We start from the raw sequence: 16,838 nt of genomic DNA, 5'->3' as shown, positions 1-16,838 counted from the left end.
TGCAACTAAAGGGCTCTTCATCCCCCTGCCCCTGCCATGGGCAGCCACCAGATGGTGGCCAGCAGCATAAATATGGGCTTGAAGGCTTCAAAGGAGCATTCGGTAGCTGCACATCTGGCAGCTGGAGAGAAGCAGTGCTTTCCTGCTTCAAAGCACAGCTTTTCTCCAGCTGGCTGTGCAGCTGTCCTGTGCTTCTCTGAAACCTTCCAGCTCATGTTCTTGCTGCTGGCTTCCACCTGCTGGCTCTCTTGAGTCTGCAGCCTACAGGTGAGCATCCCTGCTCTCCTGCCTCCCACACAGTCCTCTTTGCAGAGGGACTGTCCCCTGCACAGGAGGTGGGGTGGCAGGCCTGGTGCTGGACTGCCTGGCCCTGGCCACCCGAGTTGTTGGGGAGGCCCCATGTCAAGGCACGGTATGTTTCACTGTAAATCTGCCCCTGCTTAAAGAAACTTCCCCAGCAGCCAGCATACACACTGTCTCTGGGTCACACACAAATATACAGACACACTTCCTCTGGGTCACACACACAGACAGAGTCTCTTGTTCAAATACACACAGACACACACTATCCCTGGGCCACACAAAGCACATACACCAGGGCCGGGCACTAATTTTTGATGGGGGCCGCTCCAAGAATTTGGAAAGTGATCAAGGGCCACACTCTTCCATTATATTAATGGAGGAAGTGCAGGGTCTGGGACGGAGGCTGGGTGCAGAAGGGAGCTTGGGGTAAGGGAGGGCGTTTAGGTGAAGGAGGCAATTATGACCTGGGGCAATGGGCTGAGATGCCAGGGATGGGACTGTGACCTAGAGCAGGAATTTGGGATACAGGAGGGGGTGCAGGGATTTGGGTTGTGAACTAGGGCAGGAAGGGACTGTGATCTGGGGCAGGGGATTGGGGTGCCAGATCTGGAATGGGATATGAGTGCAGGAGGGGGGGCAGAGGATTTGGGTATGTGGAGTAAGGTGCAGGAATGGGGGGGTACAGGGTTGGGAAGGGAGGAACTGGGGTGCCAGAGGCAGGGTCTGACCAGAAGACTTACTAGCGAGCAGCTTGTTTATGAATCAGCCTCTCTGCTAGCCAGTGTTCTCTCTCAGATACAGGGCAGCACAGCTTCACAGGTGATTAATCAGCCCCACCCAGTCAGTCAGCTCCCTGCATAGAGTCCTGAGCCTCTGACTGGGCAGGGCTGATTAATCACCTGTGAGGCTGTGGGGTGCAGTTTAGAAAGAACACTACTGCCTGTCCTGCTCCCCCATAGGCTGCAGCGATGTGCTCTGGAGTTCTTTGTGCTTTGTGGCTGCCTGTTTTTGAAACAGACAGCTCCCATTGGCAGCTCCTAAAACTTTACCCTCACCCTTCCAGACTCACAGTTTTTAAAGAAAAACAGCCCTGCAGCCACATTTCTGAGCGGCATGCAGGTGGGGCAAGACAAGCAGGGAGCCTGCCTAGAGCTTCCCGCAGTATCCGTGGGCTGGATACGGTGAGTTGGCAGGCCTAATCCGGCCCGTAGGCCGTATTTTGCCCAGGCCTGACATACACTCTCTAGGCCACACACATTGCTTTTTGGTCACACACACAAACTGTCTCTGGGTCACACACTCGGTTTCTGTCACAGTCACCTTCCAACACATAATTGTATTATTGTTGTTGTTACTTCTTTCTACTTCCTGCAATGCACATATTCTCTAATTTTATTCTTTCAATGCATGATATTTTACTGTTTTGACTGCATTTCATATTTTTTACTTCTCTTACACTTAAATTTAATTCTTTGAGTAGTGAGTATGAAAATCCTTAACCTGTCCTGGCTGGAGTAATTATTCCTACGGTAACTTTTTAAAAATATATTTTATATCTAGGTTTTTTGTTTCTACTGGTGGCACACATCTGTACATACCTCGATGCATTGCGCAAAATTTATTCTGCACATGGATGGAAAAATTAGAAAACTTTTCTTGGAAGTTATTTCAAGGCTATAACAGGCTATTTATTTTCTAATCAGTCTCTTCTTCTATTACTGCTGTTTGTGAACATTATTATTTTGTACTGTAATGCCTAATGCCTATATTCAAGTATCAGAGCACCATTGAACTAGCCATTGTACACACATGCACATTAGGGATGTAACTGTGTAGTCCACTACATGATTAACCAATAAGCTTTACCCTCTGATATAGAAACAGCAAGGTGGGGAGGAGCTGGTGCTCGTGAGGAGCTGACTTAAAGCACTGGATGCACCTGCCCTCCCACTCCTCTATGCTGCTGCCTCTAATAAAAAGGCAGCAGCCGAGAGGGTGAGGTCCCCACTGGTTTCCCCCAGCACCAGCTCTGCGGTGCCGCGTGAAAGCTGGTTCCTCCCAGAACATAAGAACATAAGAACAGTCATACTGGGTCAGACCAAAGGTCAATCTAGCCCAGTAGCCTGTCTGCTGACAGTGGTCAGAACCAGGTGCCCCAGAGAGGGTGGACCGAAGACAATGATCAAGCAATTTGTCTCCTGCCATCCTTCTCCAAACTCTGATAAACAGAGGCCAGGGGTACCATTTCCATCCCCTGGCTAATAGCCTCTTATGGACCTAACCTCCATGAAATTATCTAGCTTCTCTTTAAACTCTGTTATAGTTCTAGCCTTCACAGCCTTCTCTGGCAAGAAGTTCCACAGGTTGACTACACGCTGTGTGAAGAACTTTCTTTTATTAGTTTTAAACCTGCTACCCATTAATTTCATTTGGTGTCCTCTAGTTCTTCTATTATGGGAACTAATAAATAACTTTTCTTTATCCGCCCTCTCCACACCACTCATGATTTTATATACCTCTATCATATCCTCCCTCTGTCTCCTCTTTTCTAAACTGAAAAACAGCACCAGTCGCATTAACCTCTCTTCATATGGGACCCATTCCAAACCCCTAATCATTTTAGTTGCCCTTTTCTGAACCCTTTCCAAAGCCAAAATATCTTTTTTGAGGTGAGGAGACCACATCTGTACACAGTATTCAAGATGTGGGCGTACCATAGTTTTATACAGAAGCAGTAAGTTATTCTGTGTCTTATTTTCTATCCTTTCTTAATAATTTCTAGCATCCTATTTGCCTTTTTGACCACCGCTGCACACTGTGGGGAAGTTTTCAGAGAACTATCCACGGTAACTCCAAGATCTCTTTCCTGATTTGTTGTAGCCATATTAGCCCCCATCATACTGTACATATAGTTGGGGTTATTCTTCCTGATGTGTATCACTTTACACTTTTCCACATTAAATTTCATTTGCCATTTTGTTGCCCAATCGCTCAGTTTGGTGAGATCTTTTTGGAGTCCCTCACAGTCTGCTTCTGTCTTGACTATCCTAAACAGTTTAGTATCATCCGCAAACTTTACCATCTCACTGCTTACCCCTTTCTCCAGATCATTTATGAATAAGTTGAAAAGGATTGGTCCCAGGACTGACCCTTGGGGGACACCACTAGCTACCCCTCTCCATTCTGAAAATTTACCATTTATTCCTACCCTTTGTTTCCTGTCTTTTAACCAGTTCTCAATCCAAGAAAGGACCTTCCTTCTTATCCCATGGCAATGTAATTTACACAAGAGCCTTTGGTGAGGGACCTTATCAAAGGCTTTCTGAAAATCTAAGTATATGATATCTACTGGATCCCCCTTGTCCGCATGTTTGTTAACCCCTTCAAAGAACTCTAACAGATTAGTAAGACAGGATTTCCCTTTACAGAAACCATGTTGATTTTTGTCCAGCAAATTATGTTCTTCTACATGCCTCACAATTTTATTCTTTACTATTGTTTCGACTAATTTGCCCGGTACTGAAGTTAGATTTACTGGTGTGTAATTGCCAGGATCGCCTCTAGAGCCCTTTTTAAATATTGGTGTCACGTTGGCTACCTTCCAGTCATTAGGTACGGAAGCCGATTTAAAGGATAGGTTACAAACCACAGATAAAGTTCAGCAATTTCCCATTTGAGTTCTTTTAGAACCCTTGGATGAATGCCATCTGGTCCCGGAGATTTGTTAACATTAAGTTTTTCTATTTGTTCCAAAACCTCCTCTAATGACACTTCAATCCGGGACAGTTCCTCAGATTCATCACCCATGAAGGGCGGTGCAGATTTGGGAATCTCCCTAACGTCCTCAGCCGTGAAAACTGAAGCAAAGAAATCATTTAGTTTATCCGCAATGGCTTTATTGTCCTTGATTGCTCCTTTTATAGCTCGATCGTCTAGGGGACCCACAGGTTTTTTAGCAGGCTTCCTGCTTCTAATGTACTTAAAAAAACATTTTGTTATTTCTTTTTGAGTTTTTGGCTAGCTGTTCCTCAAAATCTTTTTTTGCTTTTTTTATTACATTTTTACACTTGATTTGACAGTGTTTATGTTCCTTTCTATTTATCTCACTAGAATTGAACTTCCACTTCTTAAAAGATGCCTTTTTGTCCCTCACTGCTTCTTTTACATGGTGGTTAAGCCACGGTGACTCTTTTTTAGGTCTCTTGCTATGTTTTTTAATTTGGGATATACATTTAAGTTGGGCCTCTATTATAGTGTCTTTAAAAAGTTTCCATGAAGCTTGCAGGGATTTGGCTCTAGTCAAAAGTATCAGAGGCAACAGCGCAGGGCAGCAGGCAGCTGGGTCTACACTGGGAGCTAGTTCTTAAATTGGCTCACGTTGCAGACCAGCTCCCACCTGCCACCCAGTGCTGCTGCCTTTATTACAGAGGCAGCACTGAGGAGTGGCAGGGGGCTCCTCAGGAGTGGGACCAGGAGTGCACTGGCTGCCAGCACCACCCCCGGGAACTATCAAATAGTCATGGAACCAATAAGATTTCATGTGGTTATATAACTATTCAATTACACAATATCTACATCCCTTACGCATATTGAAAACACAGTTCATATACCAAAGAGTTAATATTTTCCTTTATCTTGTTGATTTTAGCGAAAAATTCTTAATACATTGTTTTTGTGCTTTTTTCCGGAAGATGTCTTCTTTTTTTAAACCTTAGCCTTATAACTTCTTACCTGCATTTTAAGATGTAAAGAATAAATTCTTTGTTTCCCTTCATTGATTATATCTCCTATAAGAATGGTTCTCACCCAGGGATATGCATACTCCTAAGGGAAGGGGAGGACAAGATCCAGCCCACAGGCCACATCCAATCCACCAAGACTTTGGATCCAGTCTCCAGGCCACCCCACCAGAATGCTCAGGCAGGTTCCCTGCCTGTTGCAGCCCCAGGCCACTCCAAGGCTATGTCTACACTGGCAGCTTCTTGCGCTAGAATGATAAAATCTTAGCCTTACTCAAACTATCTGGAAGTCTAGATCCAGGTTCTGCATGCTTGGCACCAGAAAATGAGGCAAACAAAATTAATGTACATTTCCTAAAAAATTTAACATGTCTTGACCGAGAAAATATTATTACAAAGGGAAAAACATGCAAATACTAGTTATAATGAAAACACTATTCATTTCATGACACTATATATTTTATATGACAAAGTTAATAATTGTGATTTATTTTTAGAGCATCTTTCATACTAGAAGTATAAGCCCATTACACTACAAAATAAAATGTTTTAATTGTTATTTTAAAATAATTTTTGCCAATTACCTGTTCTGAGATACAGTCAAACTGTTTCTAGCAGAAATAATTGTTGGATCAGCAGATGATGAAGGAGCCAATACAAAATAGTTCCAGATTGGTGAAAATGCTTTTTTGGCTAATGTATAGTAGCCTGTCTGATAGGCAATCTACAAGAAAAGCATAGTTTTGAAAGCACATGATTTTTATGCTACAAGTCATTAGCAAATATTATAATCTACTATATATTTGAGAAGGGTTGTCTAACAAAGAGTGAGGAAGCCTGTCTGTCTGACGGTCCATTTGTTCAAGAATTCCTCCTAAACGGTAAGAGTTAAGATAACCAAATTTGGCATGCAGCTTCCTCTTACCATAACTTAAAGCAAGATACAGGTTGGTTGTGCCAGGACAATGGGATTGGACCAGGAATGTGATTGTTTCTCCTACAATAAAAAAGGAGGGTTCTGATAGCAGGGATAGTTACAGAATATAATGACCACAGCGGACAGCAAGAGCCAGAGATGTGAACCAGTACAGGATAACCCCTTTTGGATAGCCTTGGGAAGCAGTGGAGAAAGTGACAATTATCTCCTATATATTTGAGAGAGTTTGTCAGTTTGTGTGTCAGTCTATCCCCCAGCTGGGGGACATGCACCCCTCTCCAACTGCAGCATCCATGGAGAGGCGCGTCTCACGTGGCCCTAAGCTACTGCAGTGAGAGAGGGCTGGAGCTGTCCTCTCTCCCTGGGGCAGCCTGCATACTGAACCCCTCATCCCCAACCCCACCCCAGAGCAATGATTTAAAAGAAGAAAAACAAAAAATATTTGAGTTAAGGACCTGAACAACACTGGGTGAATATTCTAGTCTAATATATATTTGAGATAATTTGTCTGTCTGTGTGCCTGTCTGTTTCTTCAAGAACTTCTAAATGGTAAGAGTTGGGCCCACCAAATTTGTTATGTAACTTCCTCTTATCATAAATTAAATGATAATTATGGAAGTCTGGAAGTCTAGATCCAGGTTCTGCATGCTTGGCACCAGAAAATGAGGCAAACAAAATTAATGTACATTTCCTAAAAAATTTAACATGTCTTGGTTAAATTTGAGTTTGGTTGTGCCAGGAAAATGGGATGTGCCTGGAATAGGTGGGAGCACGACTTCCATCCAGGACTGTGCCAGTCCCTAGCCTTCCACCTCCCAGGAGCCTTTTAGGGAGAATGAGGGAGGCTGACACCCCCAACCCACCCCTGATTGATATGGAAATATTGCTGGCTGTTCCACTTCATCAGGGAGTGAGGGAAAAGTGCACAGTTTGCTGCGTTCCTCACTCTAGCTGGGGAGTGCAGGAGGCAGACAAACCTGGAGTTGCCCCAGCTGAAGGACAAGCACCACTCCCACAGATGTGTTCACTGGAGCTGCAGCAGCCATGGAGAGGTGCTTCTCACATGGCCTCAAGCAGTTGATGTGAGAGAGGACTGGAGTAGTCCTCTCTCCCCGGGCAGCCTGTATACTGAACCTCTCCTCTTCAGCCCCAGCCCAGAGCAATAATTTTAAATCAAGAGTACATTTTCATTTTATTTTCCACAAAAAATTAATTGAATTAAGGACCTGAGCAATGCTGGGTAATTTTTCTAGTTATGAATGAGGAGTCCTGTGGCACCTTAAAGACTAACAAATTTATTTGGACATAAGCTATCATGGGTTGGAGCCCACTTCATGAAATGCATGGTAATTATGAATGTAAGTGTTATTTACATAGCCATTTCAAGTCAATTCTGACTACAGTAATAAGCAAATTTTTAACTCTTATAATCCCGTCCCTTTCCTATATTACATCTTTGAGAGTACTATCAGAACTGTATCTGAGTAAAATAAATGCAATATCCATTTGATTCTGCTAGAATTTATAGGTTTTGAGTTTCAGGACCAGCATCAGAAAGGGTGGAATAAAGCCTGGGCATTCCCCTGCATAGAATCCCTGTGTAGAAATCATGTAGATGTTGCTACAGTTTGCACAACTGTAGTAATTCCTTCTGTGTTTTCTCTATAACTACTACTACTGCAACAGCCACATTGCCACAGATAGCCAAATAGCCAACCATTCCTGTGCACAGATCTTGCCTCTGTAGATCTAGGGTAATACTTCTCATGGCTTTCCAAAATCAACAGGGCTGGAAAGTTTCACTCTTTGTCCAATGTGCGGGTCTCTCAAATTCTTCTTTGTTGAGGAGACAATTTAGAAGAAGTGTAACAAAGTTGCCTCACAGAGTTTTCTTGAAACCTGTTGCTGGTTTCTCTTTTGAATGGTTTAGATTTGCCCCCAGGAAAATTTAATTCAATCTTTAATCCTCAGTCCTGAGAAAGTCCCACTAAGATGATCTGCTATTTGCCTGAAACCCCAAAAGAAAAGGAAACAGGAGGATATGAAGAAGGGGGGGGGAGGGGAACACCAACAGACAAAAAAGGGATTAAACAGGAAGTGACCAACATAGAAAAAGAAAGAAAAAGTCAAGAGGTCTGATCTAAAAACTTCTCCCACCTTGAGATGATACTCCACATTATTTTTGAAGTCAGAATTAACAAGAGTGCTATATTTTATCATTTGTTGTTTTAAAGTTGTAATATTTCCTATTTACGTTTATTGGAAAATTCTGAAATTTTGTCTTGGAACCTGATTTTAAAAAAAAAAAGTTTGGGACACTACTCATGGGAACAGAAACAAATCTTGAACCAAATAAAAAACATGAAAGTATTAATTAAAAATCAAATCTACCTGTGTCAGGTATGTTCGAGCAGTAGTAGCAGAAAGTGGTGGATAAGCAAGGATTGGTTTAGTTGTTTCCCCAATGGCATCACCAATAAGCTTTCCATCAGAGGAATATGCTGCAACTGCAAACATATATTTTTCATTGGGCTCTAAGCCTTTTATTTCCAAAAGGCTTTTTCCATCAGCTGGTATCTGTTAACAAAAATATTACTAATTACGTGTACTGCATATAACAAGAAGTAAATAAAATAGAGTAAATTTTTATTGTAAGGTCTTTTGTTTATTTATGAATCAGTTCTTTCATATAATGAAAATTACAACCCATCAAATTCACTGATACAAAAAATGTACCTAGCCTATAAAATACATGAAGTTTCCAGGGCAGGTGTCATGGAATGTTAGGATCAGATTATGGTAGTATACTTGGGGAGACTGGTAAAGCAGATAGATAGTCTACAAGTTTCCTTTCTTGAAAGCAGGAGAAAAAGATCTAGGCCCGTCTAGAGAGTGGCTGAGTACAAAGAAAAGGGCTAAGTATAGAGCCTAAAAGGGTTCTAATTCTCTCTCCAAAGAGTATAGAGGCCTTCATGTTTGAATATGACTGATGAGAGACACCTTTATAACCCCAAAAGTGCAGAGAAGATAAATCTAAGGTAATGTCCTTTTAAAAAGGAAAGACAGCTCCATCTTTATTTTTATGTAATGAAAATATTAAAAGTACCAACACTTATTAATTTCTCAAGTCTGTTTTAAATTTCCCTCTTTCCATTTTTATAGTCTTGTGAGCATCCCAGTAACCGAGGTAGAAACTGTAAACAGATGTTATACTTTTATCTACTTTATTCTTTATTTTGTAGAGACTTCTTTGAATAAAATCGCTATAGTAAAAGGGGGCACTTATGTAATGTATACTCAAAAGCATTCTACTCATTATTGTAAGGGTGCTCCTACACAGCGGGGCTTAACTCGAAATAAGCTAGGCAAATTGAGCCACATCAATTATGTAGCTTATTTCAAAATTGGGAGCATCTACACAGCACTTACTTTGAAATAGAGGACTCTTCCTCTGACTTCCTTTACGCGTCATACAATGAGGGTTACAGAAGTCGGAGTAAGAAGTCCTCCAGCTTGACAGCATTTCAACTTTATTTTGAAATAACTGCCTGCTGTGTAGACACGGACAAATTTTATTTCAGAATAGCACTAGTTATTTTGAAATAATGTTGCTGTGTAGATGTACCCTGAAAGAGCTCCAGAGCGAGTGTTATAAGACCTGCAGAATTTAAAATACTTGAAATAAAGATCAAAAGCGTGCCAAAGATTTGGCCAACTAGCTGATTAGATATAGATGGGGAAAAGAGTAGATGACAGAGATACACTTTCCAGTGAAAGCTGTTTAGTAAGGCATTTAGTAAGGGAGAATCACTTGCACAGGTTTTATCTTGGTCTTACCTCTTCTCCTGCATTTGGAAGATGATGATTATTTAACCTTACTTTTAAGTTGCTTCCTGCTGCTACACAGCCCAAAATAGTGTACCATGAAACCTTTTGAGAAAAAGACAACTTAAATAGTTGAAATCTACAATTATCTCTAATTTATTAAAATTTATTCAGAAGAAATATTGTCTAATAAATAATTTATTATATTAGCTGAATAAGAATAAAGACTTCAAAGTGAATGTAGTTATTAGGACAGTTGTTAAATTAATAGCACTAGAAAATAACTGCATAGGTTAGTCAGAAAGGGTGTAAGAAAAAGCTATATCTATCCTGCAAGCTAGGGTGTGATTTCCCTAATCTCACACACATACTCATTCTAGCTCAATGACAGCAATAGGTTGAACGTCTCGAATCCAACACCCTCTGGTCCAGCAACATCAGTGGTCCAGTATGATTTTAGTTAGCCAGATGTCCACTTATCATGGGTATGGTCAAGTTTCTCGTGGTCCCATAGAGTTTGTTTAGTGCCACCAGTCCTGGCGCTCAGTGTTCTGTGCTTTATTTAGCTCTAATTTACTCCTAAATGTCATCTAAGCATATGTCTACACTACAGGATAAGATCAAATTAAGATACAAAACTTCAGCTAAGTTAATTGCATAGCTGAAGTTGAAGTACCTTAACTCGACTTTTGGTGCTGTCCACACTTAAGGAAGTCGAAGTAAGAGCACCCTCCCTTTGACTTCCCTTACTCCTCATGGAAGCAGGACTACTAGCATCGACCAGAGTGCCCCCTCTTAGTTCGAATGAATTAGCGTGTCTTCACTAGACCTGCTAATTCAAGATGGACAGCAGCAGTTCTGATCTTCTCTGTAGTGTAGACATAGCCTAAGAGCCCAGTAAGCAGTAAAAGTGTTTGTAATGCTGCTAGACAATATTGACCTCCCATAGTCCAGCAAATTCTCTGGTTTGGCACCAATCAAGTCCCAGGGGTTCCAGACTAGAGAGAATCAAGTTGTAGCACCAGTACTAGCAGTGTAGCTACAATAGCATAGGCAGTGGAGCAAAGGTTCAGCTTAGCCATGCCAAATACAAACCCACATGAAACTGATGGATATGTACTTAGTATGGTTAAGCTCTGTGGGTATGTCTATACAGCAAAGTTATTTTGAAATGAGCCCTTATTTCGAAATAACTTTCCTAGCGTCTACACAGCCAAACCACTATTTCGAAATAAACTCCAAATAGCGGTTCTCTTACTTCGAATTTGATAAACCTCATTCTACGAGGAATAACACCAAATTCAAAATAGCTGTTTCGAAATAAGTGCTGTGTAGACACTTATAACAAAATAGGGGGCCTCCAGCCTTCTCAGGGTGCCCTGGTGGCCACTTCAGCCTCAACCAAGAACGCTTCTCTCCCTCCTCCGCTCCCTGGAGCCCTTAAAGGGGTTGACTCTGGCCACAGTGCTTGTGCCAGCTCCTAGCCTGCCAGCCCAGAGCCAGCAGTCACTGCCCCTGACCCAGTGGCCCCAAAACATAAGCCAGCAAGCCACTGGCAGCCAGCCCTCCACCGCTTCCCAGGAGCAGTCTGCCAGTTCCCAGGAGCCTGCCAGGGCCCGGAGAAGGTGGGCGCCTTCCTGGTCCAGAGTGGAGATCATGGACCTTATTCAGGTTTGGGGGGATGCCCCCAACGTCCATGATCTCCGCACTAGACGGAGGTACATGACCATCTATGACAGGATAGCTGCCAGCCTGGCCACCAAAGGCCATGTGCAAGCCCAGGAGCAGGTCTGCATGACAATCAAATTGGTCTGGCGAGACCCCCAACCCTAAGCTTCCCTTCCCCCTTCTTTCCCTTGCTTCCCCCTTCCAACTCCCTCCTCCCAGGTTTCCCTTCCCTCTCCTGACTTCCTTCCCCAGTCTCACCAGAGTTTCATTCCCTCCCCCCCCCCCCCCAGTTTTGTTAAATAAAGAGAGTTTGTGTTCATGAAAATACGTGTATTTTATTTGACATCAGGAAGGGGGGTTAGAGAGGGGTAAGTGGAAGGACGTGAGGGAGGAATGAGGCACAAGCCCCCAGTGGGGCAGACCACGGAGGCTCTTAGTGCTCCTAAGGGTGGAAGCTCTCCTGCAAGACCTGATACTGACAGCCCCCCAGTGGACCTCCCGGATGGCAGCCTGCAGAAAGTGCAGCCAGGCTCACAGCAACGCGTCCAAGAGAAGCACCAGAGTGCCCAGGAGCAGCTCTGGCTCCATGCTACAGAGTATGCAAAGACAAAATGCTTTGCTGTCCCTCATCGAGGTAGATAAGCTAGCAGGGAAGCCTGAGAACTGGCTGTCTGGGAGGGTCCTTTTAAGCACAAACCTCAGTTAGCCTCAGGCAGCAGCCCCACACAGTAAGTCCTGACTTGGTGCCCTGCTGGAACTAGTTCCGGCCAGCCTTAAATGCGATTCAGAGTCCACTCAGTGTGGATGCGCTATTTCAAAATAGCAGCATGCTATTTTGAAACGCATTTTGTGTGTAGACGTGTTATTTCGAAATAAGCTATTTCGAAATAACACTGTAGGGTAGACATACCCTGTCTCTCTGCTACTGCTTCAATGCTACTGTGACTACACTGCTATCTATATTTGTGATATCTTAATGTGAGCTAACAGGAGTACATGTATGCAAACAGGGGAAGCAGACTCAGATCCCTAGCTCAAAGTGTAGACATAAATAAATATATATGCTGATGCTCTTCTACAGCCTCTCCAATGAGGCTCAGACATGACCCAAGGAGACTGCCTCAGCTAGTAAGAGAGTTGTTAGGTTTTAATGCCCACTTATGCAGTCCTTTTGGCCTCAAATTAAATTGTCAATAACAATGCCATTTTTGATAGTGGTTTTCATGATGGGGCCTCCTGGGCCCTCACTGAGCAAAGTACTTAGGCAAGTAAGCACATGAGGACTAAACTGTCAAGTATGGGTTCTCTTGGCCAGGCTACCATATAGCCAGATCTATCTCAGCAGTCTCACCATGTCACATTGATAGCAACAAGGCTTATCTACCAATAAAATGGAGCTTGTCAGAGTCCAGCACTCAACACCATATATGGGCCTCACACCACACCCAGACCACTCCCAGAGCACAAACAACACCAAATATGATATTAGGCAAGAACATAAAAACTTCTCTGCACTTAGCTCGGGGCGATATTGGAAGACAGAATCTGAGTCTGGCTTAGGACTGATCACCCAAAGGCCACCTCCCACCCACCGAATCTAAAAAGTTTAAAAAGGGGTATACAAATCTTGAGCATGCTCCGTTTCCTTGTGTGTCTTTGTGTTGTTGTTGCTGAGTTTGTAAGTATTTAATTTACCCCCACTGTTGTTAAGTTGTTTAAAAGAGACAAGTTAGAAAAAATATTGCTCTGTGGTAACTTTTACCCTTGCTATTGTCAGTGTTAAAGAAACAGGTTTTTTTAAGTGTGTATATATTTGGCTTAGCTGTAACTTAGGTAGGGTCTAAAAGTTGTTGTATGGTAAATATTAGGTAGTTGTTCATTATATTAGGTAAATGTTAAGTAAATATTAGGAAGTTGTTCAGCTTAATAAATCACTCCTTCTTTAGCAAAATTTGTTGTCTTGCCATCATTCTGCATTTTCACTGGGTATTTGGCCTAAAGCCTCTGGGACTCCTGCCATTTTATCGAACCAAGCACCAACATAAACCTTATCCTGAGACCACTGAAGTCTATAAAAAAACTTCCATTGACTTAAGAGATATTGAATTAGGCCCAATATCTTCAATATGGCTTTTTACATATTTAAAATCAAACTTGTGATTAAATGCTCTACTGAATAAGGACATTGTTCACTAGGATTACCTAAATTTACATACAGTAGGCCTATGAATAGACCACAGATAATGCTAAATTCAAATCCATAATCTAAACATTAAGGATTCCATTCCAGAATCTCTTAAATCATGTAATTATGTTGGCGTGACCTAGACTTATTTTGTTTCTCTACATTTTGTGGCACTATCTTGTTTGTAAAAATAAATAATAACAACAAAAGGAAGAGCTGGACTTCTTATGCCAGCACTAACTAAACAAAATCACAATTAACATAGGACAAGACTCTGAAACCCTTACAGCTGTTCAATAATTCATGCATGGTCACCCTGAAATCAACAGTTCCACATGTGAAGTAATATGCTACTTACCATAGTATCAGAATCTGTCTCTTAATATTACAGCTTTATTCAACTGGTGACAGTTTTCTTCAACATTTCACAAGAGAATGTGTCCTTTTAGTTTTAGGTTATGTTGCACCTTTCTTTACAAAATCCAGCAAAATGTGTGGCTACACATTCATTACAAATATGTACAATATTAAACATACTAAAGTACAATTCTGAACAGATACCATTTTACTTATTCTTAGGGTGTGCTTTTCTTGCTTAAAATTTTACTAATTGTTAGGAGACAATTCGTCCATTTTCAAACTAATATTTACTGGTCCTGCTTTGGGCAAGCAGCTGGACTTGATGGCCTCCTGAGGTCTCTCCCAGCTCTAGGATTCTGTGGCAGATTTTTTTTCATGACAGGAAACAATTTTTTAATTCATATTGGAATAGATTTGAAGCTTTTTTGACTTTCATTGCAAGAAATGTATGCACCTTTATTTAAATGTAATTTAGGAGAGTATGCTATTTTAATTAAGAATGATTTTTTAAAAAAATCTCTGTCTGATATCAATTTAACACACACGTGTATTTTCAGGGGAAAAAGTCTCCCAGAAAGTCTGTCTTAACAAATGATAAAAAAATAAACATATTGCACCATCTAGTGGTGAAAAAGCTTCAGAGGGGTTGCCAAGTTAGTCTGTACAGGATAAACTGAAAAAAACAACAAATAATATAGTAGCACTTTAAAGACTAACAAAACATGTAGATGGTATCATGAGCTTTTGTGGGCACAGCCCAGTTCTTCAGATGACTGGAGTGGTACACAAAAGCTCATGATACCATCTATATGTTTTCTTAATCTTTAAAGTGCTACCATACTATTTGTTGTTTTTTAAGTTTATGCATCGAGCGGTGAATACCCTATAAGATCTGTTAAAAATTCATTATGCCATATATTAAACAAAGTGGAATAAATACCCATTCCTATAACAAAATGTTAAATATAGGATACTTTACCCAGCTTTAAAACTTTTGAAAATTATTATATAGGGCATCAATGGAAGGATATTGTCACACAGTTAATTTAAAGTTGTGATTCAATCAATTGATCCTAATAAAATATACAAAGTCTGAAAACAATATTTCCAGAATTTTTTTAATAACTGAACAGCATGAATGTTTGAAAAGATTTACTATTAAAATTCATTCTTGAGAAAACTGCAGAGAGTGGTTATTTTATACACCAAATTAAAGTGTGTGTTGTGTCTGTTGAGCAGAAAGATTAGTAGTTGACAGGAAGCATAAACAGATGATATATGGCAGTAACAGAAGAAAAGAGACTACAGGAGAAGAAATGTTAAAGGTAAATGTGAAGGTTACAACAGTGAATCACAAGTGACTCTCATAGATGAGAATTTATAATTTATTCAATTAAAACAACTTATTCTACCCAAGAATGATAAAGACCACTGTAATAAATATATTACTGAAGCAACTTTCTTTACTATCATTTATAGCTTAATATATTTCTTATGGAGTCATTATGAAGAGCATTACCTGAACATCTGAGGTGAATGGGGCTGGTTTAAATGTCATGGAACAATGTGATCTGGAAAGCAATAGAGGAGGAGGGGGAATTCTATTTTTCTTGCTAGCCGTCGCTTGTTTCATATTAGACCACAATGAATTTTGTTCAGCTTCAACCTTCTGAATTAAAGCAAATGCATCCTATGGTGAAGAATAAGAACAGAACAGAAAAAATCAAGGTGGAAAATCAAACAGAAGAGAAAAATCAAATTGTATGTTATATTTGCAAAATATCTCCAAAATGAATAGCACTATGATAAAGTACTCCTTACAGCTGAGACCCCCTCACAGTGCCTCAAGTATCACATATGGTCTGAGTTTAGGATTAGTGGGCTTTTTGGTGAGTCACCCCAAACTCATGTATTATAACGATATATAAAAATGTGAGTAATTGTTATTGGTGCTGATTAAAGATTAATATTAGCAGATAACGCTTAGCTCAAATCAAGACATAAAAGGGATCAAAGTCCCTCTCTGAGAGAGAAATGGAGTGCTTACTTGAAGGAGCTTCTGTGAGAAAATTTAGGAACAGCCAACTTGGCTGTTCCCTTCCCCACCTTGGCTTCCACCTTTCCCCACCTTGTCTCACTGAATGTGATATTGATAGAATTGGCAGTGAAGTAGGTCAGAAAAAAAATGGGAGAGTGGAAGAGGACATGCATGACTATACAGGACTAGGTCCTTCCTTCTCCATGGACTACTTGCCATTGGCCAGAAGTGGTGGGAGAGGGTGGTTAAGAGCCGACTTCCTCACTTCCAGCTTTTTCCCATTAATTTAAATCTCTTCTTTGGTTTGGGGGCCTTTCTGTCAACTTTAGATGCTTTACTTTCCCTTCCTGTAGATGTAATGCAGGAGCTGTGTTTTAAGAATATTGCAGATCCAACTAGGACTGATTGGATGCTATCTCGCATTTCAGTTGTGATTTCTGTGGACAGAGTGGCCACTAGGGCACCTGTGCTTTTTCTTGAAGGCCTCTTCTTTCGAAAAAACGCTCTCTTCCGCGTCCACACACGCCTTTTTCTGAAAAAGCTTTTTTGGAAAAAGGCTTCTCCCTCGAAGAAAAAGGTTTACTGCTGTCGGAAAAACCCCTCCGTTCTTTCGACTTTCTGTCGAAAGAACGCAATAACAGTGTGGATGTAAGTAGTTTTTCCAGAAAACAGCCATTTTTCCAGAAAAACTCTGCAGTGTAGACATACCCTTAAATCCATCATGGGTCTGACTTCAGTCACCTACATGTCCTGGACAATAAAGTGAAGATGCATCAGTGTTTT

General features: G+C 41.2%; 1 protein-coding gene across 6 annotated transcripts in view; it reads right to left on the bottom strand.

The window, feature by feature from the left end:
• The window catches only part of CFAP54 (cilia and flagella associated protein 54), a 243,621-nt gene that overhangs the window by 162,132 nt on the left and 64,651 nt on the right, over nt 1-16,838 (bottom strand). For all 6 annotated transcript variants that reach the window (XR_012905249.2, XM_075933789.2, XM_075933754.2 and 3 more), the window contains 4 exons: nt 15,537-15,707; nt 9,817-9,909; nt 8,371-8,556; nt 5,627-5,766 (listed from right to left, as the gene is read on the bottom strand). Coding sequence is in view for 5 of the 6 variants with exons in the window: in XM_075933789.2 (XP_075789904.2) it covers nt 5,627-5,766; nt 8,371-8,556; nt 9,817-9,909; nt 15,537-15,707 (590 nt within the window). In the remaining variant the exon portion in view is untranslated. The remainder of the gene's footprint in view (nt 1-5,626; nt 5,767-8,370; nt 8,557-9,816; nt 9,910-15,536; nt 15,708-16,838) is intronic.

Source organism: Pelodiscus sinensis, chromosome 1 (genome assembly GCF_052426305.1).
Source record: "Pelodiscus sinensis isolate ZL-2025 chromosome 1, ASM5242630v1, whole genome shotgun sequence".
Classification (NCBI taxonomy): Eukaryota; Metazoa; Chordata; order Testudines; family Trionychidae; genus Pelodiscus; species Pelodiscus sinensis.
Note: the sequence above shows the minus strand (reverse complement) of the source record. Positions and strands in the feature narration are given on the sequence as shown.